Source organism: Megalobrama amblycephala, linkage group LG4 (genome assembly GCF_018812025.1).
Source record: "Megalobrama amblycephala isolate DHTTF-2021 linkage group LG4, ASM1881202v1, whole genome shotgun sequence".
Taxonomy (NCBI): Eukaryota; Metazoa; Chordata; class Actinopteri; order Cypriniformes; family Xenocyprididae; genus Megalobrama; species Megalobrama amblycephala.
In genome coordinates this window covers 47,449,428-47,476,773 of record NC_063047.1, presented here as the reverse complement: position 1 = coordinate 47,476,773, position 27,346 = coordinate 47,449,428, and the positions used below count along the sequence as shown (strand labels likewise).

General features: G+C 37.2%; 1 protein-coding gene across 3 annotated transcripts in view; it reads right to left on the bottom strand.

Moving 5' to 3' along the window:
- The window catches only part of LOC125267742 (serine/threonine-protein kinase PAK 3), a 57,614-nt gene extending 31,447 nt beyond the window's left edge, over positions 1-26,167 (bottom strand). For 2 of the 3 annotated variants that reach the window (XM_048189660.1, XM_048189662.1), the window contains exons 1-2: positions 25,076-25,330; positions 518-708 (exon numbers count right to left, since the gene is read on the bottom strand). In XM_048189660.1, coding sequence (XP_048045617.1) covers positions 518-686 — 169 coding nt within the window. In that variant the 5' untranslated portion in view covers positions 687-708; positions 25,076-25,330. Of the gene's footprint in view, positions 1-517; positions 709-25,075; positions 25,331-26,053 lie in introns of those variants that run through there. The other variant, XM_048189661.1, reaches the window with a different exon arrangement.
- Positions 26,168-27,346: the final 1,179 nt, after the last annotated feature.

Genomic DNA, 27,346 nt, shown 5'->3' with positions numbered 1-27,346 from the left:
TCACCTATAGAGAACATTTGGCGCATCATTAAAAAAAAATATGTCAAAGATGACCACAAACTCTTTAGCAGCTGGAAACCTAGAATGGGACCAAATTCCAACACCAAAACTCCAGAAACTCATAACCTCGATGCCTAGACGTTGTCAAACTGTTTTGAAAAGAAGAGGACATGCCCCCATCCCAACTTTTTTGAGAACTGTAGCAGGCATCAAATTTGAAATGAGCTCATTTTGTGCATAAAATTGTAAAATTTCTCAGTTTAAACATTTGTTATGTTATCTATGTTCTATTGTGTATGAAATATTGGCTCATGTGATTTGAAAGTCCTTTAGTTTTAATTTTATTCAAATTTAAAAAACATCCCAACATTTCCATAATTCAGGTTGTATTACATATTGTGGGTAATTGAATGCTTAAGCATTTTACCATATTTATATACATTCTGCATATTTTCTCCCACAGTCAGCGCAAAAAATGTGAAATCAAAATCTGTGTGGGACAACTGGGTGCACATACTTTTGTCTCCCCCGGGAAAGATGGACCTGAGACGGGCTTTCTTGTTCTTCTCTTCTGGAGCCATTGGAAGTGGTTTGGAACTGAGTACTGAGGAAGGGTCACGGGAACTACTGTTCATTCTCAAGGGAGGGGCAGGTGGTTTTTCTTCAATATCGACACTATCGGACATCTTTAGTTGCACTCACTATGGCCTGTAAAGACAGAAAGAAAGAGCTTTTGTCAAGTCTATTTTTCAGATATGTGATCATTGAAAAAGTGGTAGACACTTCACAGGGTTCTATACATTAACATTAGTAAATGCATTAAGTATCATGAACTAACAATGAAGAACAATTTTTACAACATGCATTAATCTTGAATAATATAATTAATAATTTATAATAAGTCTGTAGAAATGGTCCATAATGTCATTGTTTTACTCCTATGCTGATGTTAGCAAGGAGAATTAATAGACAAACCATCCTACAATGAACATACAAATCCCCAGGATATTATTGTATATTATATACTGTGTATATTGCATTTTGTAATGTTTGTTTTATGCATGCCTTATAAACGAACCACAAATTAATGAAACCCAATATGTAACATGTCTCATATGAAAATAATCATAGCTTACTTTTTTTAATGTTGAAGTATATCATGTCCTCATAACTTAAATTATACTGAAAGTTTGCCAGCCCACTCTGATTATGCAAATAAGCTGTATTTCATGATAATAATAAAAAAAATCCTACTCAAAATGGCACTTTAGGATTATCTGGTCCACCTTCAAGAGTTGTGCCCTCTGTGAAGGTTACTAAACGCTTCTTTGAAATGAACCTTCCAACACAGAGACTACCAGAAGAAAACTCCATCATCAAGACTGAATAATATTGCCAATGATTGTCTTTCTTCTTCTCACCTTTGGAAGAATCAAATGCAAATTTCACTACTACCTCCCTCACTTGAGAATCTCCAACTTCAGGAAAAATCCTCAAAACATTCATTACACTGCATCTGGACGCTGATTCAACAGCTAAAGGCAATCCTACACTTAAACCTTTGCTGACTAAATAAAGGTTTTTAAGATATGCACTGACTCATTCTGTTTACTTGTGTATGTATGTGATATTGCATGTGTGTTTATATTTAGATTAGCTATTGTGTGTTCAGTAGACTAGTCTAACAGGATTCAAAGTGCAGGTTTTTGAAAACAATACTGTTATCATCTCTGTGTAAAGTACAAAAACGCAAATTTGTGAAACCGGTGACGTCATGCGCATGCAAATTACGTGTTCAGTCTATAGGCGTGCAGAGTTTCTTTATGAAGTGACATCTACTGACAACTACTGGCCTGGCAGCAGACTACAGCATTTTTAATAATTTTCGCGGATCCATGTGAACGGGATCCTTTTGACAACATTATCGTCTGTAAGCGAAAAACGCAAAGGAAAAACTTTTCTGGTTTTAGTACATCGTTGATGTGTAAATGTACCCTAAATAAACTTTTTATTTGACAGAAAATCAGATTTCTCAATTCATGACCCCTTTAATATTTGTCATTTTAGGATCAGAAGGGTGCTCGAGTGCCCCCTTTGTGTCTGCTGTGCACCCTCAATGCACTTTTTCCCAAAGCAAACTACTACCAAACAGTCTATACACCATTAGGTCACCAAAGAGAGGAATTAGACAAGGAATGAAGGGCATAGGACAGCATTTGGGACAGGGCCAAAGATGCTGCCCCAAAATCTGCCCCAAATCCATTCTACTGGTTTAGAGCAATTTTGAAAGAGCCACAGTGTTTATACTCTTCAATGAATAAAGCTACCAATGGCTTATTTATAGTTATCACCGTACAAAAATTAGTCTAGCAGGGAAAAAAAGGCTATACACTTCATCTTTGAAAAAAAAAAACCTCTGAAAATCTCTACTCCAACAGTCACACACACACAAACACACACAGAAAAAAAGGTACAAAAGGCGTCACTGGGGTGGTACCCTTTCAAAAGGACATTTAGGTATAGGTCCAAATAAGGCACAATTGTGATCCTTTCGAAAAGGGTACCGCCCAAGTGACAGTTTTTTTTTTTAAAGTGATTAAATGAAGAATTTGCTAATGTCTATCAAACACTGAACAGTCATAACATTCCCAACATTCACTGGAAGGAAAACACTCTCACACCCACACAAACAAACAAACAAACAAACACAGATACTGTTTCATCTTTCCAGAGTAATCAATTGTAATTAGCCTGTGACCCTGTGGATGTCATAGATTTTTGCTGTTATGAAAGCATATATACATCAGAAATGATGCCCATAAGCCTGTCAGTGCAGTGTCAGACAGTATGCATTCTAGTAACAAACTTTGTTGGTTTGTTTTTCCAATTTCCCTTTTCCACATTTACTGGCGAAGGCGAAGAGCCGAAACGTTTGATATCTTATCTCCTGTGTGCTATGATTAAAGTGCTTCAGAGTGCAAACCTTTTTTTGTATTCTTAAACTGATATATAGGTCTCAGCACCTAATTAGCTGGGAGAGCGCGGTGAATGCTTTGATTCCTATCTAGCGTAGCGTCAGTTCTGGCAGGTCACGTCAGTCAAGCTTGCATCAGCTGACTCCCAGGTGACTTGCGTCTACCTATAGGAATACGACGCCTATTACGGCATCTATATATAAGCTCCTCCGTATTATCAGCAGCTATTGCATTTCTCAGGAGCAAATTAAATGGCGAATTCGACAGGCAAACAGCATCATCTCACTAGGAATTGTGCAATCGGGAATTTAGCGAGAGGGATTTGTGGATTTCACCTCTCATTCACTGCATTGATCATAAGCCGAATGATTGGAAATGACTGAGTTAAGGTTAGCATTGCTTCTCGCATCGCTGCAATTAGACATGGACTGGCAGTTCAGATGATCTGCACTCCCCGCATGAAGAAACGTTTCAAGACAAGATCAAACATCCATGTTACAGCCGGCTATTTCACTCTCCTTCATCTCTGAATGTTTCCACGAAGCTAAGCTAAGTTCCTTTTAATGCTCATTGTTTTAAAGCTAACTCATGATGTTGTTAAAGCTATCACTCTTGCTTAGGCTTCTAGTCCTTCTCAGTAAAAATGTTTTTGCAAAGCTTTTGCGATCGTATTTGGCGATGTGCGTTACTATCTGTTGTCATTGGCAACCGGCTTGATCGCCGCACACGCTGGTCGGGGCGCTTTCATAGCAACATACACGCTGGTCGGATCGCCGTGTTTAGCGCTATACGTCGCAGATTCAAGCAGCTTTGCAGTAGAGACATTAAAACAAAGATTCATGGTGCAAACGGCTTTTCTGTTGTGGTGCAGCACATAGTAAACATCGTTTTTCTTAAAGCTATAGTGCCACTGGAAACGCTCGTTCTTAAAGGTTAGAACAAGCTGATCTTAAGGCTATCTAAAAAATTGCTTGTTACCAAAGCTCTAGTGTCATTGCTGCATACTATAAGCACTACTGTGGTAAGTTTATTCAGGTACATGTTATCTTAAGCTGTTGTCTTAGACTTATGCTCTTTATGATATCCAATCATATCGCAACATTCTGCGATAAGTGAACAAACGTCTGTGGCTTGAAAACTTATCAGAGTACTGTAACATGCTTTTCTTTAAATACACAGAGGTTTCTTATTCAACCCTAACAATGTCTAACTGATGGTCCTGTAAGGAGTGTGATATCATGGGAGTCGCCATCTTGTCTTTCGTAGCCAAAGGAATCGGCCCGACTGGAGCAGAAATCGTGCTCATGATGAGGAAGCACTGCATTTCATTTCTTAGCTGCACGCTGCATCTAACTCCGAGCTATTGCTGCGGGTGTATGCTTCCCCAACCTGACTACCACTAGTTTAATACTAGTCTGTGATTTACAACATGCTTGTTGTAACAGATTGCTGCCACTAGGGGTGTAAGCTTCCCCCAATAGGAGAGAGAAGAGAGAAAAAAAAAAGAAAAAAAAATTATTAGGCAATGGGTGTATGCTTCCCCGACTAGATTGCTGCTAACGGTGTAAGCATATATGATATATAAAAATCGCTAACTAAATGCGCTACAACATGCTTGTTGTATCAGATTTGCTGCCGCTACGGGTGTAAGCCTTCCCCATTTATTTAAAAAAAATAAATAAATAAATAAATTCAGGTCATTCAGGTAACTGCATTTTGAGGGAAAATGGCATTCAGATTTTCACACTCAGTTTGTGTTGGGGGATATCAGCATATGGTTTGTTTTGGGGGTTTATTGCTGCTCTCCCTGCTCTTATCCATGCTAGGCTGCATGGATGCACAGGGAGTTCTTGCCCAGAACAGAACCATACCGCCAATACAAACTCTATGCATTATCTATCATATTTGACGATAGTGGTCCTGACAGAAATCTAGCGTAGCGTCAGTTCTGGCAGGTCACGTCAGTCAAGCTTGCATCAGCTGACTCCCAGGTGACTTGCGTCTACCTATAGGAATACGACGCCTATTACGGCATCTATATATAAGCTCCTCCGTATTATCAGCAGCTATTGCATTTCTCAGGAGCAAATTACCCTCCTCCATCCCCAGCTCCTCCTCTCTTCAGTCAGGATTGGCCTTATTATTTCCCCTGAATCAGACTAATTCTCGAAAAATGTGTATGTTAAATCATGACATTTAATGATATCTGCATGTTGGTCCTGTTCTGTTTACCCTGGGGGGTTTATTGCTGCTCTCCCTGCTCTTATCCATGCTAGGCTGCATGGATGCGCAGGGAGTTCTTGCCCAGAACAGAACCATACCGCCAATACAAACTCTATGCATTATCTATCATATTTGACGATAGTGGTCCTGACAGAAATATGGTTCCTGTACAGATGTTAGCTGATGGGCAAACTAAACCCTGGACAAAGCCTACAACCGAGTACACACTGTAGAGCTTGTACCACAATATTCCCATTTGAAACAAATAGAGATATAAACAGTTTCTTTCATCATATAGCAAAATATATGATGGCTCACATAGTGAGAAATGTCAATAAGCAAGCATTAGTCAAATAACACAAGTGTTCTGTTTATCTGCAGCTGTTTATCTGCCCCAGCCAACTGCAAAATCAAACAAAAGAAAGACTCAACTTATTTATTTTTTGCATCTTGGCAATAGAGCACACAGTGACTGCTTACATTTTCAGCAGCCTTGGTTACAGTAGTATTTGTTCCCATTAATTTTCCATAGGGGTTTAATTACAATAAAAAGTACTGAACCATGAATCAAACCAATCAGCTCCAAGATTAATCACTCGGTTTAATAAGGGAGAGTAGGGGATCTAATTGCTAACATTATTTTTAATAATAAAAGGTAACAACACTCAGGTACACTATAATGCAGGCGTACCAAAAACCAAACCATAACACAGATAAGAAGAGACAAAGAAATTAACCAAACAGGGGAATATAAATATACAAGACAATGAGGGGTAAAACAAGACATAGGTGGGACTGATCAATCAAACAATTAAAAACCATAGCAACCAAGGACACAGGCAAAGAAACTAGACAATACGATTCTGAAAATCAAACAAGACAAAAGTACAGTTCATACACAAAAGACTGTGTGTGAACTGCTCATCCTATGAAGTCAAATTACATAAATCATAAACAATATATCTGTAGAGTATAATAGAAAACTATTAGTCATTTATTATACTGATAGTCATTTATTATATGAAGTATAAAGCAGTACTTTTTAAGTTGCAAAATACTGAAACAAAAATATTTAAGTAGTTCGAAAGTGTAGGAAGTCTTAATTATGTCGTTCACAATTCTTTAAAACTGCTGCTGCTTACATTTCATGCTGCCATGTTAACATCTTTTCAGACTGAAAGATCCCTAATTGATCTCTTTTCAAGATTATGGGTATAGTGCTCTTCACCAAGGTACATGGTATATCAAACTACCATGTATTACATTTGATACCACTGAAGCATCATCAAAGTACTTGTATTTGTTTTATAAGGTATATAAGGGTACAGGGTGTTTTGAACTCATAGCATCTGTTTTGCATACAGCCAGTAGAGTAGATGTTGTTAACTTGATATACAAAAATTGACCACAAGCATAAACAAAATACAACATTATTCTGTTCTGTCATTATGCTGCTCCATTATAAAGCAGGAAACAGAGGCATACAATTAATGAATAATAAAACTTGCTATGTGTTGTATAACTATATAGATTGCTCACCAAGTCAAGTGACATATTGACATTGAGTGTTTTTTGTTACAGTCGGAGACAATCAGTATCCAATATGTATTTTATACAGTAGTAGTAGTAGTAGTAATAATAATAATAATAATAATAATAATAATATCACTTTGTAATGTAAGTAATTTTAATATTTCAATTTGTGGTAATATTTAGGAGATATATATATATATATATATATATTGAATTCCACGATAATGTCACAGAGAAATTAATAAGAGCACATGCGTCATCCATCAGGCCACATCCCTGCCTTTTATTTTGTTGAAAAGTGGTAAGGGTTTCAATGCAATACACAGATATTTTCCTTCAATCCCAGAATTCCTGACCTTTGATAGGTATTGATTTGTTTGACATTGTATTGATTGATTTGAATTTAACAAATGACAAAAGAATATAGAGCATGAGAAACTTCTAAATAGCAATGAACTCATTCATGCATGGAGTCAGTTTGTGTGTATTCTCCTCTGCTGTGCAGTAAGGTGTGGTGCTGACTCTTTAACTGTCGTTTTTCTGGCCAAACCAGAGGTCTCACAGAATGAGAATTACCCGTGAGAGCAATAAACCACGCCCAGCACACACAAAAATACACCCAAGTTTCCCAAGTTTTAACAATTCTTTTTAGCTGCATCAGGTGGTTCATCCTATGAATGAAACTATTGGTGCATTTGCATTATGCCATCTCAAAGTAAATGCTGATTTAGCCTTGAGCCTTGATAAAGTGATTAAAAAAGGAAACACACATACACACATCACACACATACTTATCTCTCAGCATGAGAAATACTTTCTCAGTCTTTTAGTATAACTAAACAGCATAAATTAATTTACAGCATCATACCTGAAACAGAAAATGTTTCAAGTGTTCAAATGCTGCACAGCCTGATAGCCATCTGACTTGAAGCAGTGCACGCTGGTTAGAAATTTTGTCTGACTTAAACCATCAGATGCTACGTCACTGTGCCAAAAATTATACAAAAACTTCATAAAACAGTTTTGAAAGTCATGATTTGTGAAAATTATATGATCTAGTAGCTTTATACTGTGCGTGCCATTGTAAAGACGGTAAATCTATCCCTCACAGCCTTGTTTTCATTCATGTAAAATTCAATATGGTGCCTAACCTGACTAAGGTCTATGGGTATCATCCTTAGCTGAGCTGACAAGGAGGAACACAATTATGTAACAATTGTTGATGAATATATATTTCTCAACAACAATAACATTCACTTTTTCAGGCTTATCAAAAGAACAAAACAACTTAAGAACTACTAAGAAAAACCTCTTCCAACTGGCATATTAATCTCATCCTGCAGAGTGACTTGTAGGGCCCTATAAAATCCGTTTTATTTTTTCCCAAATTCCGTTTTATTTTTTCCCAAATTCCGTTTTTTCCGTTTTAATTTTTCTGGATTCCGTTTTTTTTTTCCGTTTTCTGAAATTAAACTTTTTTTTGTCAAACAATGTGCTGCACAACAGAGCTTTACTGTTAAAATTAAAACAGGGAAGAAACACTGAGATTATTGTTCAAAATATATTTTAATAATTTATTATTAAATTAATTTATCTAAATTCTACTGTACAACAGTAATATGTTTCTGTCAAGTTAAATTGAACTTTTATTTTGACGGTTTGCCTAGAGCTTTGAGTTTCTTTGTGTTTATGACGGTAGTTTTCTCAAACGAAGCGGTTAAATGCTGATGAAGTGACTTTCAGAGCAGCTCTGGAGATGAATTTGTGCGTTCATATAGTGAAGCGACAGAGGACTAAAACAATGCGAGCGTCGCATGTGCTTCAGCGTGTGTGCGCCCGTGCGATTGTGTGTGAGGCGGTGTGAGGTAAATGAAACTGCGCTTCCGCATCATTCATTTCAGAGTCACACAGGCATGCCGGATTCATGTTTAAATAGTCTTTTTGCGGTTTAATATTCACAGTCACTAGTCTATATCGCGATTTAATTTACGTGTACTGACCTGCTTTTAATTCATTCATCAAAAATGTGACAAATTCCGTGACATTCCGCGTTATATAGTAAATTCCGTTTTTATGACTGGATTCCGCGATTCTGTCCGCGATTCTATGATCGCGGAAATTATAGGGCCCTAGACTTGCAAACTATTCATGATGGCCAATTAAAAAACAAACAAACAAAACCGCATTATATTTCAGGGTTCTGTGAGCAGTTACTTTGCAAAATATGCCTAGAGAAGGTGTAGGAGATTATGAGACATTACATGGCAGCAGCAGACAAATAAAAGGCATAGAAGGAGACATACAGGGTGAAATTAGACAGCCACTGCAACATTAGTCATTCAAATTAAACTAGACACTGAGGAAAGCATTAATCTTTGATCAGAGAGAGTGGGAGGTTACCACTATAGTAGTATTTCTGCAGTTTGTATACTGTGTATATCATCCAAATTTGGTACACAAAATACCTGAGCAACCTACTAAATTTTCCACAATGTGCAATAGACGAGCAGAACACACTGTGTGAGATACTGTACCCCACATTGCAATGCCTATCGAACACCATGCTGTTAGCTTAGCAATATGCTAACATCAGAATATTAGAATCAACAGTCTTCTATTTGATGTGTAGATTTGCTGACTATGTAGAGCGTTTCAAAATCATTTCTGAGGTTCCATTTCAGTTAAGCAGCTGTCTGCAGTATGCAGGCAATGGGCAGCAGTGCAGCTCATAGATTTTTAAACACAGTTAATGTGCATAACATTGAAGATTTTTTATGGTTTAATGTGTTTCTTTTCAGATCACTGTGGTCTCTGTATTGCTCATTTTCCTCAAAAGGATATTACAGAGAGGAAAGACTAATGCATCAAGGGAGAGATGAGAAATGCACGGAATCTCTCTCATATTCTCTCTTTCTCTCTTCACTGGTCTGTGCTCAGCTTTAAATAGGTCAGAGTTTTAATGCTACAGTCGGGGATAAGGAGACTCTACAGCGGCCATATTTAACCCTCCCAACAGAAAAGACTGTCACTGCTCCATATGAACTGCACACAGATTTAGGCCAATAGCCCAGTGACCTGATCAGTAATGAGAGAGATCAGCCCCTGTAACACGCTGATAACATCTCAAAAACTTCAAACAATACATGCAGTAATGAATAGGATATTGGAGAAGCTCTAACCAAATATCTTTTGGTTAATTATTTTGGCCCTTCAAGACTGTTTTGATATGGTTTGAAAATGCCCCACCAATTGGGGAACACCAAGTAGCATTATATAATAAATTAATAAATAAATAAATAAATAAATAAATAAATACTTGCATGATCTTGTGGTCATCAACTTTAAATCAATGTTAGTTAAATGCCACCACCTATGTGTGCTGTCAGCTTTAGCTTTTATCAAAATTTCAAGCTGATGCCGCATACTGAAATGCCAATCTCAACCAAAATTATGTTATGGATGAAAACTCAAAATTGTTATCAATATCATCTTGCTTTCTGGGGCATCTGTGAACCTAATATAGCAAGTGATGTAATAGCGATCAGACAGGAATGAATCATTTGGGTGTTAATCACTGTCTTCCAGCTGATCTTTTACTGCAGATGACAAATTATAACATGTGTCTGACCTTGCTGCCAGTGGCATTTTGCTATTGTGCCTGTTAAATTCAGAAAATTTTTAGCCAGTTCAAAGAACAGTCGGTTTTTTTTGTTTGTTTGTTTGTTTGTTTTTTTATCGTAAAGGTTGTTATCATAAACTAGCAGACTGACATAATTAACAGGAATTAATTTGAATTCAATTTCAATAAAATAAATGAAACTTTTCGATTAGTTATTGCAGAATGATTACTCAAATATGAAACTAGTCTTGCACACCCCTAATTAAGACAGTATATGATTGGTATGTGATTTTCATGCGATTTGGAGGTATTTTTAGATTTTTATATTTTAAGAATGTAAGAATGTTAAAAAATGCTAAGCTGGTTTTACATTTTGCTTATTATAAAAGCTACAAATAATTTATTTTCGCATCATTTTATAATCAAAATCTGCATGATATTGCAAGTTTTTGATGGTACTTGATGGTACTTTAAAGTGAGTTTTGAATAAAAGCTTAAATTACCATGTGTAGCTTGATGCTAACTGTAGCTATAAAGCACATGTTACACCTGTAGCTACATTACACCTTGCATCAGACCACAGAGCAGAGCAGACGGAAGTGGAGAGACCCAAGGTGGAGCAGAAAGAGCAGGAGACCAGCAGAGGGGAGCGGAAGGAACTGAAGACACCCAAGGCAGAGCAGACGGAGCAGGAGACCATCAAGGCAAAGCAGAAGGAACAGGAGACCAACAGAAGCCTACCAGGATTATGGTGATTCACAATGGAAATGATGGAGGGAGGAGCCTGTGTGGAGTCCTGGGCTAAAACAACAGAGGTGATGGCATAATCAGTGAAGACCCAGGCAGAAGTCAGATGGACCGAGAGACCAAGCGACACTCGAGGAAGACAAGATGGAGCTGCGGTGACGAGTGGCCGAGATGGAGCCATGGTGACAGAGGACTGAGGTGGAGCCAGAGGGAAAGAGGAGCATGACAGGGAGCCAAAGGGCTGGAGGAACGAGGTGCAACCGAAGGACGGAAGTCTGTGGCAGAGGTAGAGTGATGACTGACCAAGGTGGACCAAGGACGTTCCTAGATGGAGCCATGGGAGCGAGGATCCAAGGTGGAGCTGACATGTCAACGGATCGAGGTGGAGCTATGGGCTTGGAGGACCGAGGCAGAGCCAGGGTATCTTCAAACCATAGTGGAGCTGAAGAACAGGAGGCTAGATGTGTTACAGCTTCGTCTGGTAGAGTCAATGGTGGAGGAGCTGAACGGGATCAGCAGAGCCGACAAAGAGGAACTGGATGGCTTACTTGGAGGAGGACAGAATGGGAGGCTGCAGGGACCATTAGCAACGAAGGAAACTTGAGGCTGGTCTGAACCATCGGCGACAACAAAGACTTGGAGCTGGGCGGAACCGGCGGCGACGAAGAACACTTGAAGCTAGACAGAACAAGCAGAGGAGGAAGGGCCTCATCATACAGATCCACCAAATCTGGTCAGCAGACTTTGTCTATGGGATAGATGAGGTTGCAGGATCTGGCTCCGTTGTGGGCACTGGCTTTGGCGCAGGTCCATGATAGACACATTAGCTCTGTCCCTCAGTCTGTGGTGAGCTCAGGCTCTTTATCCACGGTGGACAAAATCAACAAGGCGTATGAATACTCCAGACACTGGAGAATGGCTTCTCTCCATATTCCCTCCCTCATGTCAGGTAAGTCCAGCAGGCTATAATAATTTGCTCCAACCAGAAAGATTTCAAAGTCTCATTGACCAAAAACGAGCACTGGGCTAACTGACCAAAATGAGCAGTATATTCTAATATAGTTAGCCTTTCACAGGCAAGGGCAAAAAACTTAGCTGCAAGATCTATATATTATCTGCAGTCTGGTGTTCTGTCACTGCTGAGCTGAGGAGGAAGATGAGGTGAGATAAAGCAGATCTATAATGCAGTGTAGTCTTTATTAAACAAAACAAAAGAGCATAATCCAACAATGAAGCATAATCCAAATAAGTGAAGGCAATGTAACAGCATGCTAGAGCACAGACAACACCAGACAATGAACTAAAGAAACTGTTAATACACATGAATTAATGAACGTAATGAGGACCAGGTGTGTGATAATCAATGATACATTGAATAACCATGGCAACTGAAGAAAACAGGAAAACTAAACTCAGATTGTGACAGTTTGAACAGACATTGAAATATTTTAACACACAGACCCTAACTTTAGAAACATTTACTTGAATCCGTTGGTTAAATTCATTAAATTCATATTCATGGTTGATTTTATTTATAGTAAATGAGATCAAATATGTTACATTACTTTTAACACAGTCAACTTGTTAACCTAATTTTGCATTATAATGGTGTCATTAGGTAAATCAGAACTACTGTGACAGCACATTCAGTGTGAAAACACATTCAGTGCTACACAGTTATAATTAAATTAAACCATACAAAAAAGAGCAAATTACTTTACATAATCTGGACTGGAATTCATTTATAACTACATTTGGTCTTTTTAAGGTTTATCATTCAGAATTCTGCTAAAAGTTATATTTTCAGAAAGGTTCATTTAAAAGGCTGTCTACACTGATATGGTACATTTTTAGATTTTATTATGCACTGTCTGCCCGAGCGTACATGTATACTTGATATACAAATAGACCAGATGACACTGAACATACAGCCTGCAGCATCCCACCAGACTGCCCTTTATGACGCCTCAAAAGTCATTACCCTTTCTCTGAAGGTCAGTGAGAAAATGAGGAACCACCTATCATTCTCTCTTTTTCTCTCGCTCATATTTGAGGATGGGGGACAAATTCATCTTCTCTTCTTCCCTCACTTTAAATACAAAGAGAGCAAGAAAGGATTCCTTTGTAAGTAAGTAATGCTCATAAGACAAGCCACAGATTTGGAAAAGATACAAACACACACACAGATTCACGTGGAAAATTCCAGTCCATTTTATAACCACTTTGTGCACAACTAACAGCATTGCTTCACACAGTTTGTTGTCATTGTCACCTGATAATAACATATTTTACATCAAAATCTGAAGGTTTCTGTCTTGAAACCTTTCCATCACAGAATGAAAACCTATAGGTAAGGTTAAAACCTAAAGTAATGCTTACAAATTAATAACATCCTGTAAATGTAAACGACATAAATCAGAGAAAGTGCTTTGTAATCTTTATCAAAACAAGGAACAATTCATAGTTATCTTTAGCTCTAAAGCACAAAACAGTCAATAAATAATATTGCAGAGATCTCACTATAGAAATAATTAAATTACAACGAAGTAGCAAATACTACATTCTGTGCCCAATTTATTCTCATGTTCATACTTCACTTTGGAACCCCTTCACTTGAAATGGCTACAGGTTCCACCAATTGCACACACACACACATTATATATATATATTTCCACAAGTCCTAATGCTTTCAGTGATTTCAGTGATTAAAATAAAATGTAAGATACTGTACACTCCACCCAGAATGAAGATTAAAAAAAAAAAAAATACTGAATTTCTGTCAGGATAAGGCTTGTCAAGTACAACCATTGGCTACTAGGTTGAGTTAAGCAGCTTTTTTCACCACATCTTTACCAAAATCTCTTCTTTGGTAAATCTGACATAACTTGGCATTAGCCACAGCATCAAATGACTATCTAAAAGCAAATATGGTTTTATTATTATGGTTTCACAGTATTAACAACAAATGTAGTCACTATGTTGTTGGTAATTTTTCATCATTTTTTTTAAGTAAGCTCCCTCTTCTGTAATTTAGGTTTTAATGTGAAAGATTTAATAAGGAAAAGACAAACTATGATACAGTATAACAAAAAAAGCACAGGCAGAATATTGTAGAAATGTTTATATGCAAAACACATAACAAACAGGATACAAATAGGGCAAAATATGAGTAGAAAAATCTAAGGTGGCCAACTGGGATTTGGCAGACAGTATTGATGGCGTTGGGTCAGTTAGTGTCTGAGACTCCCTGCTGAGATGGCTCTAATACTGACAAAAACTATGGCAGCAAATGGGTCTGCTAAAGCTAAACCACCCTTAGGCTAATGAAAACCTTCCTCACCAAAGATGCTCCCATCTACTGCACACTCTCACTCACCCAGATGGACAAAAATGAATATGCATATAAAACAAAAGTTGGCACACATAACTCACATGCACACACATAGTAACAGATGGAACCTAATATTTCATTAACCCCATACTGATGCTGGCTAGGCTAATATTGCTCATCTCATTGACCATCTCACTAGAAACTAACCAACATACTTTACAATACTTCACACTCACATAACTCTTATTATTTTCAGTGCCAGCTTAATGTTTTATTGAAGCGTTGCAGGACACATGTTCCAGTTGTTAAAATGTATATAATATGATAGCAATATGATGTTGTGAAATTGGAAAGATATATATATATATATATATATATATATATATATATATATATATATATATATATATATATATATATATATATATCTTTCCAATTTCACAACATCATATATATATATATATATATATATATATATATATATATATATATATATATATATATATATATATATATATATACACTGTATAAACATCATAGAAATTTGAATTACTACACACTTACAACTAGGATCATCTAAACATAAGTGAAAAGTCATATAAAATACACATTGTAATCTATAATTTTTCACAAATAATGACCAACAATTTTGCTCCTAATAAAGTTTTTTCAAAAATGTAGTTGTGTCAGTGAAGAGAAGAGTAAGTATACTTGTGTGACTGAAGTGAAGAGCATGCTTGATATGACACATGAGACATGTCTCCTGTGTCTTCCACACACTGTGTGAAGGCAAAAAACAGCACACACTGATACTGAGAGAGAGGCTTCACTCATATAACCTACTTAATTTGCTTTCTCAGTGCCTCTCTTTATCACCCCCACACAGTTAGGGTTAGAAATTGACTACAGGATGAATAAATCAATAGAAGAAAAAGCCCTAGTACACTCTCTGAGAAGCAGACAGGTAGAGAATGTGAGAGTGTGTAAATGCTTGTCTCTCCCTCTGTCTCTCTCTGCAGGCGGTTACCAGATGGCACTCAATCCTCTATGCTAATCCAGTATAGCAACTGGGGCCCTACTAGCACCTCACAAAGGCACACAGACGCGCGCATAAAATGCGACAATTTGACCAGTGAAGTGAGGAAGAGGATCACTTTGGGTTTGCATGTGTGTGTGTGTGTGTGTGTGGTTGTGTGTATCATATTTCCTCAGGCTCTGACACCAGTGGCAAATATATTCAGTGCCCTGCGTGTGTTTTAAATGATTTTTAACACTTGGCTTAGGTGATTGTATGATTTATAACAATATTTCCTGTGCATTTCATACACACAAATACGCACACTCCAGAAAACCTCAATGTGTTTTCAGGGTAACTAGAATATTGTATGTTTATCTGCCCCTCTCTGTCTCTTTGGCCTCAAACTCATTCTGAAGATCTAATTAACATTTTTACAATTTTGAGCAATATATGTTCCATAATTACATTTGCACTTGGCACTCAATTGTGGCGAGGAACTTAGACGTCATTCTCAACTTCTTAATAAGAACGTTCTGTTTCCTTCATCCCTTCAGTGAGGACAGGCTAAACGCCCATTCACACCAAGAAAAATAAATATAAATATAATGACAAAGATATAATTCTAAAAATGGTTCTAAATATAAAAGAATAGCAGAGTGCACACCACAAACTATAACGGCACAGAGAAATGATACTGTTGGAACCACTTTCAAAATACACTGACAGCCAATCAGAATCCATTGAGGTCATAATGTCAGAAAGATCTTTACATCAAACATTCTCATTTAGAAGTAATAGGCTTTTTTCTATTCTATTTTTGAACCTCTCTTTGAAACACTTTTATAGGCATGCTGCATTCAAGACTTGAAAGTAAACACCCACCGCTATGATTGGGTAACACTTTTGCATATTACACATTTTTCAAAGTCCCGGCTACACATGTGGAATTGTCCAGTGTTTTAGCCAGTGTTGTACCATTGTTTGAGGCACTCTTACAGTGCATCATTTTCTGTAAAGTGAAAGTAAAGTGAATACATAGTGTGGTGAATACAAAGTATACTTCACTTGACTCGTACGCATACACAGGCATTCAACACATGCACCGTTTTGAGCAATCTCTCACCACGAAAACACAATCTCTTAACACAATCTCTTATCTATGTAGGCCTCCATTGTCACTGTTGCTTGCATGTGTTCTGGTCTGCTCTGTTTCATATAAGAGAGAGCGAGTGGACACTTAGGCAAGCATATTTAATTAGTGTCTCAAATCACTCAGCTATAAAGCTGCAAGTATTGCACATCAATGTTACAAAAATAGCAATGTAGTAATGTCATGCAACACCACTAAACTACTTGCTGGAAAAGCTACTTTATTATAAAAGTATCTAAAAAAACCTGCAGTGCTACTGAAAAATGTAGCTAAGTTAGTAGTGTTGCAACTTGGTCAGCTATTCCATAACACTCGGCAAAGTTTTAGGGCAAATTGTTAGACTGCTTAACAATGTTACACACTTTTTACAAAATTACAATGCTTCTTATATACTATTAGGAGAACTAGTACATTTGAACAAACCCAAATGACTGAAAGCAAATACTGTTTAACAGGAAGTATCAAAGCCTGAGGCCAAGTCTAAAGATAGTGTTGCCTTTACCTCGCTGCAAATTCAAATTTGAATCAGTTATTTTTCATGACTTATTGCACTTGTCAAATACACAGAAAACCATCGAAATGCTCTTCTTGGATAATGTTCAACTCAGCTGGTTATGTCTTAAGTGAAAGTAAAAGGTGTCAATATATTGTATCGGTGCATTAGGTCTTAAAGTGGCAGCAGCCTAATATACCTGCTGCTGTATATGTCATTAATCAAACAACGAAAGCAGGATCAAGTCATAAAAAGGATCAAGTCATAAAAAAGGAATTTACTGTATAACATGTAATTTCACAAAATTTTGCAAAATTTGGATGAATAAATTAAAAGTAGGGGTGTACACTTCAAATCTGGACATAGACTAATGTAGTGGTGTCCAATCCTGTTCCTGGAGGGCCACTGTCCAGCAGAGTTCCGCTCCAACCCCAATTAAACACACCTGAACCAGTTAATCAAGGTCTTGCTAGGCATGCTAGAAATGTCCATGCAGGTTCTGTCACGGTTTATGCAGGGAAGAGGAGAGGCTGCATCTAACTGCTAACCGTATTTATTAAAGACACAAAGGGGTAATCAAAAACAAGCGAGAAACAAAGCCCAAACTCTACAAACAGTGCAAAGACAACAAATGACAAACACTGACTGAACCATTGGGCTATAAAGGAGCTAACAAGATAACAAGGAAACAAGACACACCTGGGGATACAAGGGAAACCAATGAACAAAAGAACTGCAAAGGGACTACAACCCGACAGGACACTAATGCATGATGAAACACAATAAAAGTCCTTAAACACAATACTGGGAAATGAGACAGGTATCATAACAGGTGTGTTGAGCCGAGTAGGAGCTTAACTCTGCAGGACAGTGGCCCTCTAGGACAGAGTTTGGACACTCCTGGATTAGTGTATGTAAATATTAAACCACAAAAAGAATGCTATTTAAATATGAAGTCTGAATATGAATGGTGAAGTTTCATCTACTACACATATTCAAGCATGCGTGATGCTCGCAGCATCTGTCATCTCATTACATGAAGACACTCCACATGAACTTCATCTCCAGAGCTGCTCTAAGAGTTCACTTCAGAAGCATTTCACCATTTCATTTGATAAAACTTTTGTCAGATACACAAAGAAATTTGGAGGTCTTCAGTTTGGTTTAATTTGAAAAAATTATGACAGATATATTACAGTAGAATAATAACAATTATAATCCAGTTTATTAAAACTTTTTTTAGGAATATTACACAATATACTATTTTTTCTGTAAATGTTTCTGTAAACCTCTGCTATGTTGTGTGCCAAAAAATTAAATGGATTGTTTATATTTGATGACATTGAAAATTAAATTGTTTAATTGTTATTTATTACTGCAACGTCTGTGATTTGGAGACACTAAATTGTCTGTAGGTGTGAATGTGTGTGTGAGGCCTATGATGGACTGACCATCTGCCCAGGGTGTCCCCCTTCTGTGGCCAGAGAAGTCTCCAGCATCCCCATGACCCTAGAGGATAAGTGGTTTGGAGAATGGATGGATGGATGTTGGGTTGTTCATTAAACCCTGTGTAATGGGTTGATTTATGCTAGTTTACAGGAATACTAGTTTTTTTTTTTTTTTTTTTATCTCATACATGTGTTAATATTTCTCGATTAACTTAAATCCTTTAAAGTTTTGTGTATAACACTACACAACCTTTGTTTTGTATTAATACAGTTCTAAATAGCATATTTTATACAGTTTTTATACATGTAGGCCTATACAAAATAAACAACATTTAAACTTGTTTAACAAACATTTTAGAAATAAAAATTCAACATTTAAAAGTAACATTTTATTTCAAGTGTAATCAACCATTCTTTGTTATTCTTTTCCCCCCAAAATGGTGCTAGTTCCTGTGCCTGTTTTACTGAAATCTCCTTATAACCTGCCTATAAGCAAACAGTACAGAATTCTGAGAAACATATTTTAACATCCAGTATTATAAAAAATAAAATCTTTTTTTTTTATTCAAGGCAAAAGGAGTTTCCATCATGAATGACGTGATTAGCTGACTGACATCTTGTCACTATATACTGTGTTGCGTACATTTTTTTAAAGAGTTTTAGATTAAAATGTATACAAACCTTATATTTCACCAAAGAATTGCACCAGTTCAGCAGCTCTGAAAACTGCTCTGTCCTGAGGAGGAAGCAAAAGGCCCTCGCTCTGTAACTCAACAGCTGGGTTGTAGTGACGCTGCTGCTGGGTTGTCAGGACAGAGGGTGGGGGAGGGGTGTATTGTTTCAACTGTCAGTGAGATTGACCCAGCAGCCGTTAGCCTAACAGATAAGTAACACAAAAACTTCCCAACGGTAGAAAAAATTACCCCAAAACATGACCTAACAGGCTCAACCAGTGTTTGAGTAGAAAAAAAAAAATCCCAGAGTGTGTATTATATTAGTCCTATTGTTTGTTATTTGCACCTCTGTTATTTATAATAATAAAAATATATAAACTGTGATATATATCACCCACCCCTAAGCTTCCTCTATGGAGCCAAGCAGAAGTGAGACTTACATACATGTATGAACAGATGCATCCCAAGACAAACAACATGCTTTTTAGTTATGTATACAACATACATAACAGACCCCCCCGCCCCCAATTCTAACAGACAGCAGTTATATGTATGCTGACGCACACATTCACAAGCTGCTGAAATACTTAGGCTGTAGCCCAAAAATCATCCTTCCATTCGGAAAATCCCCCACCACACATCTTCACACTTGACACAGATATACTTTCAGTCCCATCACTCACTCTACACATATATTTGTGTCCAGTATCCACAGGCCAATCTATTCACAAAATCTCCAGACCAATAAATCTTGACCTTTGCTACATTAGACACATACAAACTCCATAGGGTTACATAGAGATATAAGGAGCACCACTAAAGATTAAACCTTAATCACAGAAGAAGAAGAAGAAGAAAAAAACTTACTTTAAAGGTGCTGTAGAACATCTTTTCAAAAGATGTAATATAAGTCTAAGGTGTCCCCTGAATGTGTCTGTGAAGTTTCAGCTCAAAATACCCCATAGATTTTTTTATAAATTTTTTTAACTGCCTATTTTGGGGCATCATTAACTATGCACCAATTCAGGCTGCGCGGCCCCTTTAAATCTCTCGCTCCCTGCCCTCCCGAGCTCTCGACTATAAGTGCAGTTATACAGTGCATAAACAAAGTTCACACAGCTAATATAACCCTCAAATGGATCTTTACAAGATGTTCGTCATTCATGCTGCATGCATGCATCGATTCCTGTCAGTATGGTATTTATTTGGATGTTTACATTTGATTCTGAATGAGTTTGAGGCTATATGCTCTGTGGCTAATGGGCTAATGCTACACTGTTGGAGAGATTTACAAAGAATGAAGTTGTGTTTATGAATTATACAGACTGCAAGGGTTTAAAAATGATAGCGATGGCTCTTGTCTCCGTGAATACAATAAGAAACGATGGTAACTTTAACCACATTTAACAGTACATTAGCAACATGCTAACGAAACATTTAGAAAGACAATTTACAAATATCACTAAAAATATCATGTTATCATGGATCATGTCAGTTATTATTGCTCCATCTGCCATTTTTCGCTGTTGTTCTTGCTTGCTTACCTAGTCTGATGATTCAGCTGTGCACAGATCCAGACGTTAATACTGGCTGCCCTTGTCTAATGCCTTGAACATGGGCTGGCATATGCAAATATCAGGGGCGTACATATTAATGATCCCGACTGTTACGTAACAGTCGGTGTTATGTTGAGATTCGCTTGTTTTCCGGAGGTCTTTTAAACAAATGAGATTTATGTAAGAAGGAGGAAGCAATGGAGTTTGAAACTCAACGTATGTCTTTTCAATGTACTGAACTCTTGTTATTCAACTATGCCGAGGTAAATTCAATTTTTGATTCTAGGGCAAGACATACTGGGCCATCTTTTGGCGTCAAAAGAAAACTATTGTCGGGATTTACTAAAGACACGCAGTGCAAAATAAGCGCTGAAAAGGTGGACTAAGTTGTTTTTGTGGCTGACCTTTTTGCATATGCATTTGTAGGAGTTTCCCTTTCAGACACAAAATTTAGGGCAGGAGAGTATTTAAATGAATCACGCAATGCGATTTACCTAAATTTACTGGTATTTGCGCCATTATGTAACGCCCAAAAAAGCATGTCTAAACCCAGTTTGCGACATGGCTGCAATTGTTGCTGCTATAGGAGGAGACACCGCAGAGAGCGCATGGTAGAAGGCAGAAAATATTTTCCACTCGTATTAATATCCAAACATTTCATTTGCCAAGCAACAATTTTGTCAGATTACATGTAACAAGTTGTGCCTGTGTCGACCCACACCTGATGAGCATCAGCTCTGCTTATTTGCGACCCAACGCTAATTTTCACTGCTCTTGGTAGATTGCGTTGGTCATTATGTAAATGATATGACTGCGTCTGTGTTCTTTAATTTGCATGTCAGCAGTAGATCACGCGCAAAACTTGCCACTCCCATCAGCACATTTGTGGAATTGCCCTCTCACTCTAATTTGCCCCATTCATTAAATCTGGCCCACAAATAAACACTATGCACAATAAAGCAAAAGCCATATAGTTCACTATATGATGACTGATGAAAAACTACTTGAAAATTTGATAGTTAAGACGGCGCATTTCAGAAAATCTGATTTCATACCGCCTAAGAATGTGGTTTTGATCAGGTTAATGACAAAAATATATATATATTTGATTTCATTTGAAAGGCTGTAGTGTGAATTGGTGGTGTATGTGAACTAGTTGGTTAGTGTGCATGTCCGTGTGTGTTAGTCCTGTAATGGACTGGCCATACATCCAGGGTGTTTTCTTGCCCTCGGCCTGTGATGCTGGGATAGGCTCCAGCCTCACCGCAACCTTATGTCTGACAAATGTTTACATGTACATTTTAAAATCTTAGTCATGAAAACAATAGCTATCTAATCAGGACCCTGCTGTGAATTTGTGAATCGGTTGAGAGGCCTATGAATGAGTGATGCAGTGTTCTAATAGTCAAGGATCAAGCTTATGGCTGCCAGAGCTAATAGGCCCAAAGTGGACAATATTGCAAAAGCAAAAGGGATATCAACAGTAAAAAGTGCTCGAATGTGTGCCAGTGATTGTTGACAGTATGAAATGTTTTAACATATTTATTTATTTTTAGATACTTAAATCATTTTGATTTTTATCAGCACCTTGACAATTCACAATTGAAAACAAAAAGCTGCAATTATGAGAAACTAAAGATGCAATTCTTTGTTTTTCAGGCATAATTTTGATTACGGTAAAAAAAGTCACAGTTATAAAAAAATGAATATGAGATTTTTTTTTTTTTTTTGTCACAACTGAGAAATATAAAGCCACAATTAACAAATATAGATAACATATTAAAGAAATTCTGCCCGTTTTACTCCTTTGTGAAAAGCCCAGTTTGTTGGAAATGAAAACTGTAGATGCAATATTCTCAATTTAAGAAGAGGAGGTCAAATGTCATAGTGTGAATAGATACAACAACTGAATCAGATGATGGTTTAGGTTCTAATCATTAATGTCAACCTCATCTAGAACAGACACACATACAAAGATACATAGGGCTCACATCTCATTGTTATATGGTTGTGCTGACCTGGCTTCTTTTGCTCATTATATACTTTCGACTTCAGTAAAAAAAAAAAAAAAAAAAAACTCCAAAAGAGAAACGTAGACTGAAATTGTAGTTAAACTGAAGAACGCATAAAACAGGAACCACACAGAAACATGAACCAGCAAACAAATTAAGTGTTAAGAGAGGGAAAAACCCACACACATCCAAAGCATTACATTCTCTGTATAAGATCTCTTCCTCTTCCTTGAAGTGGTGTAGTGTCTGTTGCTGTGTGGTGTAAATGAGATATATAGGGATGCACATATATTGGTAGCAGTCGACAGAAATATGTATTTATTTACTTAATCACAAGGTTGATTAAGTTGAAGTTAGAAGCAGATAAAACCATTTTTACAACTTAATCAGTATAGTCATTTATGGCAGGTATCTATCTTTTATATTATACATTATGTTTTGATGCATAATCACTTTTTCCCACTTTTTCTACATTTGTTTTGATGCTGCCCTAAAACTAACCTTTTTCCAAAAAAGCTTAAGAGTATCTATTGTATCGGCAGATACAATAACTGAAGCACCCTTAGAAAATGTAACTTTAAAATGTTTTCCCACTATATATTATAATGTTGTGATGTGTGGTTTCACAAAATTCTAGATTTTAGTGTGAAATAGAAAAAAGCAAGAAAAAAGATGCAGGTTATACCATGACCTTATATTAATTTTTGGTTATCAGTTTTGGCCAAACATGGTTACACTTTTTAAGGTGCCCTTGTTAAAGTGTAATTATATATATATATATATATATATATATATATATATATATATATATATATATATATATATATATATATATAAGTACTGAGTAATAAGAATTAACAACATGTACTTACTATAGGGTTAGTGTTAGGATTAAGGTGTGGTTTAGAGTTAATTGCATGTAATTATGCACAATGTATAGTAGTTACTATAGTAACTAACTACATGTAACATGTATAACAAGGACACTGTACAATAAATTGCTACCCAAAATTCCTATGCCAGTGCATCCCTAATTACCTCATAACTAGTTTAGCTGGCAGGTCTTTGTGTACAAGCCCCAACACATGATCACACACTCCACCATTCACACACATAACACCCCTATCCCACAGGACACATATGTTAATGAATGAAATCCCCCACAATGCCATCCTCCCTCCAATCAGGAGCTACACAGATCATTGGTCCTTGCTCTTTGTTTCTGATACTCTATATCTAAAAATACTTCTATAAGGAGAGAATTGGCTGTATACTGAGTCCTAAAGTGTGTGTGTGTGTGTGTTTATATGATTTATGAGGACACACATTTGTAAAATGACATGGGTATTACACTGGTATTACAACATAAACGTGGTTTATGAAGACATTTCCTGAGTCCTCATAATTAAAATGGCTTAAAAACATACTAAAAATTTTTTTTTTTTAAGTAAAAATGTAAAGATGCAGCAAGATTTCCGTTACAGGTAGGTTTAGGGGTAGGGTTAGTGTAGGGGGATAGAATATACAGTTTATCCAGTATAAAAACCATTACGCCTATGGGATGTCCTCATAATGATAGGTAGACCAACGTGTGTGTGTGTGTGTGTGTGTGTGTGTGTGTGTGTGTGTGTGTGTGTGTGTGTGTGGCCTCTTGTGCATCTGCGCAGGCTTGGCAGAGGTAAAAATCAATCATTCTGAAGCGTTCTATATAAAAGACCCAAAAACAGACATGTGCTGTCTAACAAAAGGTCATATCCGACCACCAATGACATCAGTCTCTCTACTGAACCATCCATCCATCCATCCTTTTCTTCATCTATCCAGCTGTAGCACCAATGGAACAAGGACCAAGATTCATCATTTGGAATGGCTACATCCACATAGAAACAAATGCAGCTTTGAATTTCAGTGGCAAAAAATAGCAGTGTTTTTTTTGTTTCCACATTTGCTGCTATTCTATGATTACACACACACCCACAACGTTAATTTGTGGCATCAACAAAGATGCATTTTGCCATTGGAATGGGGCATGGGCAGGGGCAGCTGACAGCAGCAACAGCACCCAGGATGCAACTGCATCTCCTCGACACAATGCATTAACACAGCTTCTCTCTCTTTCCTCCGTCATCTTCCTTTTCCTCTGCTCTTTAGAAAGGCCGTATGCTGAGAGCCGAGCAAAAGCGCTCCCTCCCTCTTTCCACCTCCCTCCCTCCCTTTCTCTTTCTCTTTCTCTCTCTCCCTCATCCGTATTCGAGTCATCGCAGACAGAAAAAAGAGCCCTTGAGAAGCAACTCACCTGAAACATGTCTTGACATTCACTGGCTGTATCCGTGGAAGCCTCCTTCTGTTTTCCATGTACATCCTCCACAGCATATTTTCCTGAAACCTATTGTACGCACAGGCTCTCCATTCTGTGGTCAGACCGGTTCCTGACCCCCAAACCTGGACTCATTGGCTTTAGTCGGCAGCCTGCCTGCTTCACTGCCTGCCTACTGTTCCCTAGCCTGTGATGTCACAAAGCCCTCGCAGCCTTATTGGCCAAGGGACTGCATGTTAATAAAGGCAGCTGCTAGGAGAGAGGGGGAGGGCAGCAGCCAGAAAGACTGGATCTGCTGTTTCACAGACTAGTGAAAGCAAGGTAGGGTTTTTTTTTGTTTTGTTTTGTTTTTTTAAATTTCACACTCAGTTTCATGCAGAGTAAAAACATCAGTAATAATAATAATAAAAACATCATGGTATTAGCACATTATTACAACATTTAGTTTTAAGTAGATGTTTGTTTGTCTTGTTTTTATGGGCACCACTATGATGGAGTATCATGTAAATACCATCGTATATGCATATGATAATCATGCGGTACCATGCTATCAAAAAACATGGTATTACTATCTAATAACATCACTGTACCCAAGTACCACAGTGTGTTTTTGTCAATGTGTAAAATAATCAAAAATCACTTCTGAAAGATTTCCGAAACATTTAGAGAAAATTGCAAGCTGGCTAAAGATACAACAAACATTAATAAAATAAAGGCATAATGACATTGTAACCTCTTCTTGCATTTGAGACTAATTAATATGTAATGAATTGTTCAGTTGAGTGTGTGTGTGTGTGTGTGTGTGTGTGTGTGAGTGTGTGTGTCCATAACACCAAGACAAGTCGCCTCTTTATCCCAGGCTACTCATTATTAATCTGCGGGCAGTTACACCAAACAAAGACCTGCTGCAACTTGCCCTAATTTGTCTATGATGTCATCTTTTTCTCTCTTGCTCACCTTTGATTGGCTGATGGCTGCAGCAGCTGCTGTCTTGAGGCGGAGTCTTCTCTTAGCTGCTTGGAATCAGAATCACACTGGTTGTCCTGACAACCTCATGGTCCTGGGGGAAAACAGGCCTGATATGTGATGCTGATCTGTGAAGTAGGGGATGAGAGATGTCGGACACTGACGAGCATATCAACATTTTTTTTTCTATCTGTTGTTTTCTGTCTGAGGTGTGGTAAGATGGGGGAGGATGCCCCCTTTAAGAACAATAAGCATTTAGCATGTGCAGGATGATGATGCATTAGCCAATGTGTTATTAAGGGAAATAAATACAACCATTTGTTAAATTAATTGTCATAGCACAAAATGTAAAGAGGCCATCTTACAGTAATTTTACATTTTGTGGCAAAAATGTTACATAATGTAATATATGAATTTAAATTGAATGTTTTCACTCAGTTAGCTTTTAATGAAAATGTCTGAAATGTACATCTAATTTGTGTAATTACTGAATAATAACACCACTAATTACATTAGGTATTAAATTCAAGAATAATAATACTAGTAACAACATGCCACTTGGAGGGGGAGGTGAAAGCTCACCAGTAGATTTTCACAGAGATTTACATGTTGTAAATCTCATATGAATAATGCATTGTTAGTATTTTAAAGCTGCAGTCTGTAAGTTTTGTCTCTTTGTCGCCATCTCTGTTTGAAACCTGCAATTGCAGTTATTTGCAGAATTATCATCTTTACGTAGGTTGTGCATCAGCATGGCTCCTTAGCGCAGATGAATCTAATGTTTGCTGTCCGTCACCACACAGGTGAATACTGTATTTCAGAATCACAGATTCTACATCTTGGAAGTATGACCAAAATAAGAATTTTCATAGGAAAATGTCTAAACAAGTAAGTAACATGTCTGCCACTTTTGTTCTGATAAACTGAGAAAAAAGCACTACAATAAATCGCGCAACCAATGGTGATTAAATCAGATCACATCAAACCGTGCAAATTATTATTGTTATACTTTGTTCTCAAATTGTTAATGTTAACAACATCAGCATTGCGTGACTATGTGTATTTAGTGTGTTTTAGCGATACCTGTAGATTTCAATTTCTTTTGCCACTCTGCAGTTCTAAGTCTTTTGCTTTGTCACTGATGATTGTCATTTGAACCTTTCTGTATTACAATCCACCATCAAAATGATAAGCTTAATTATTGCAGCTGCTGTGAGAAAATGCTATAAATGATCCGCCACCTGCAGCATCCTCACATGCCATATAGCCTATTAGCTGGGACTC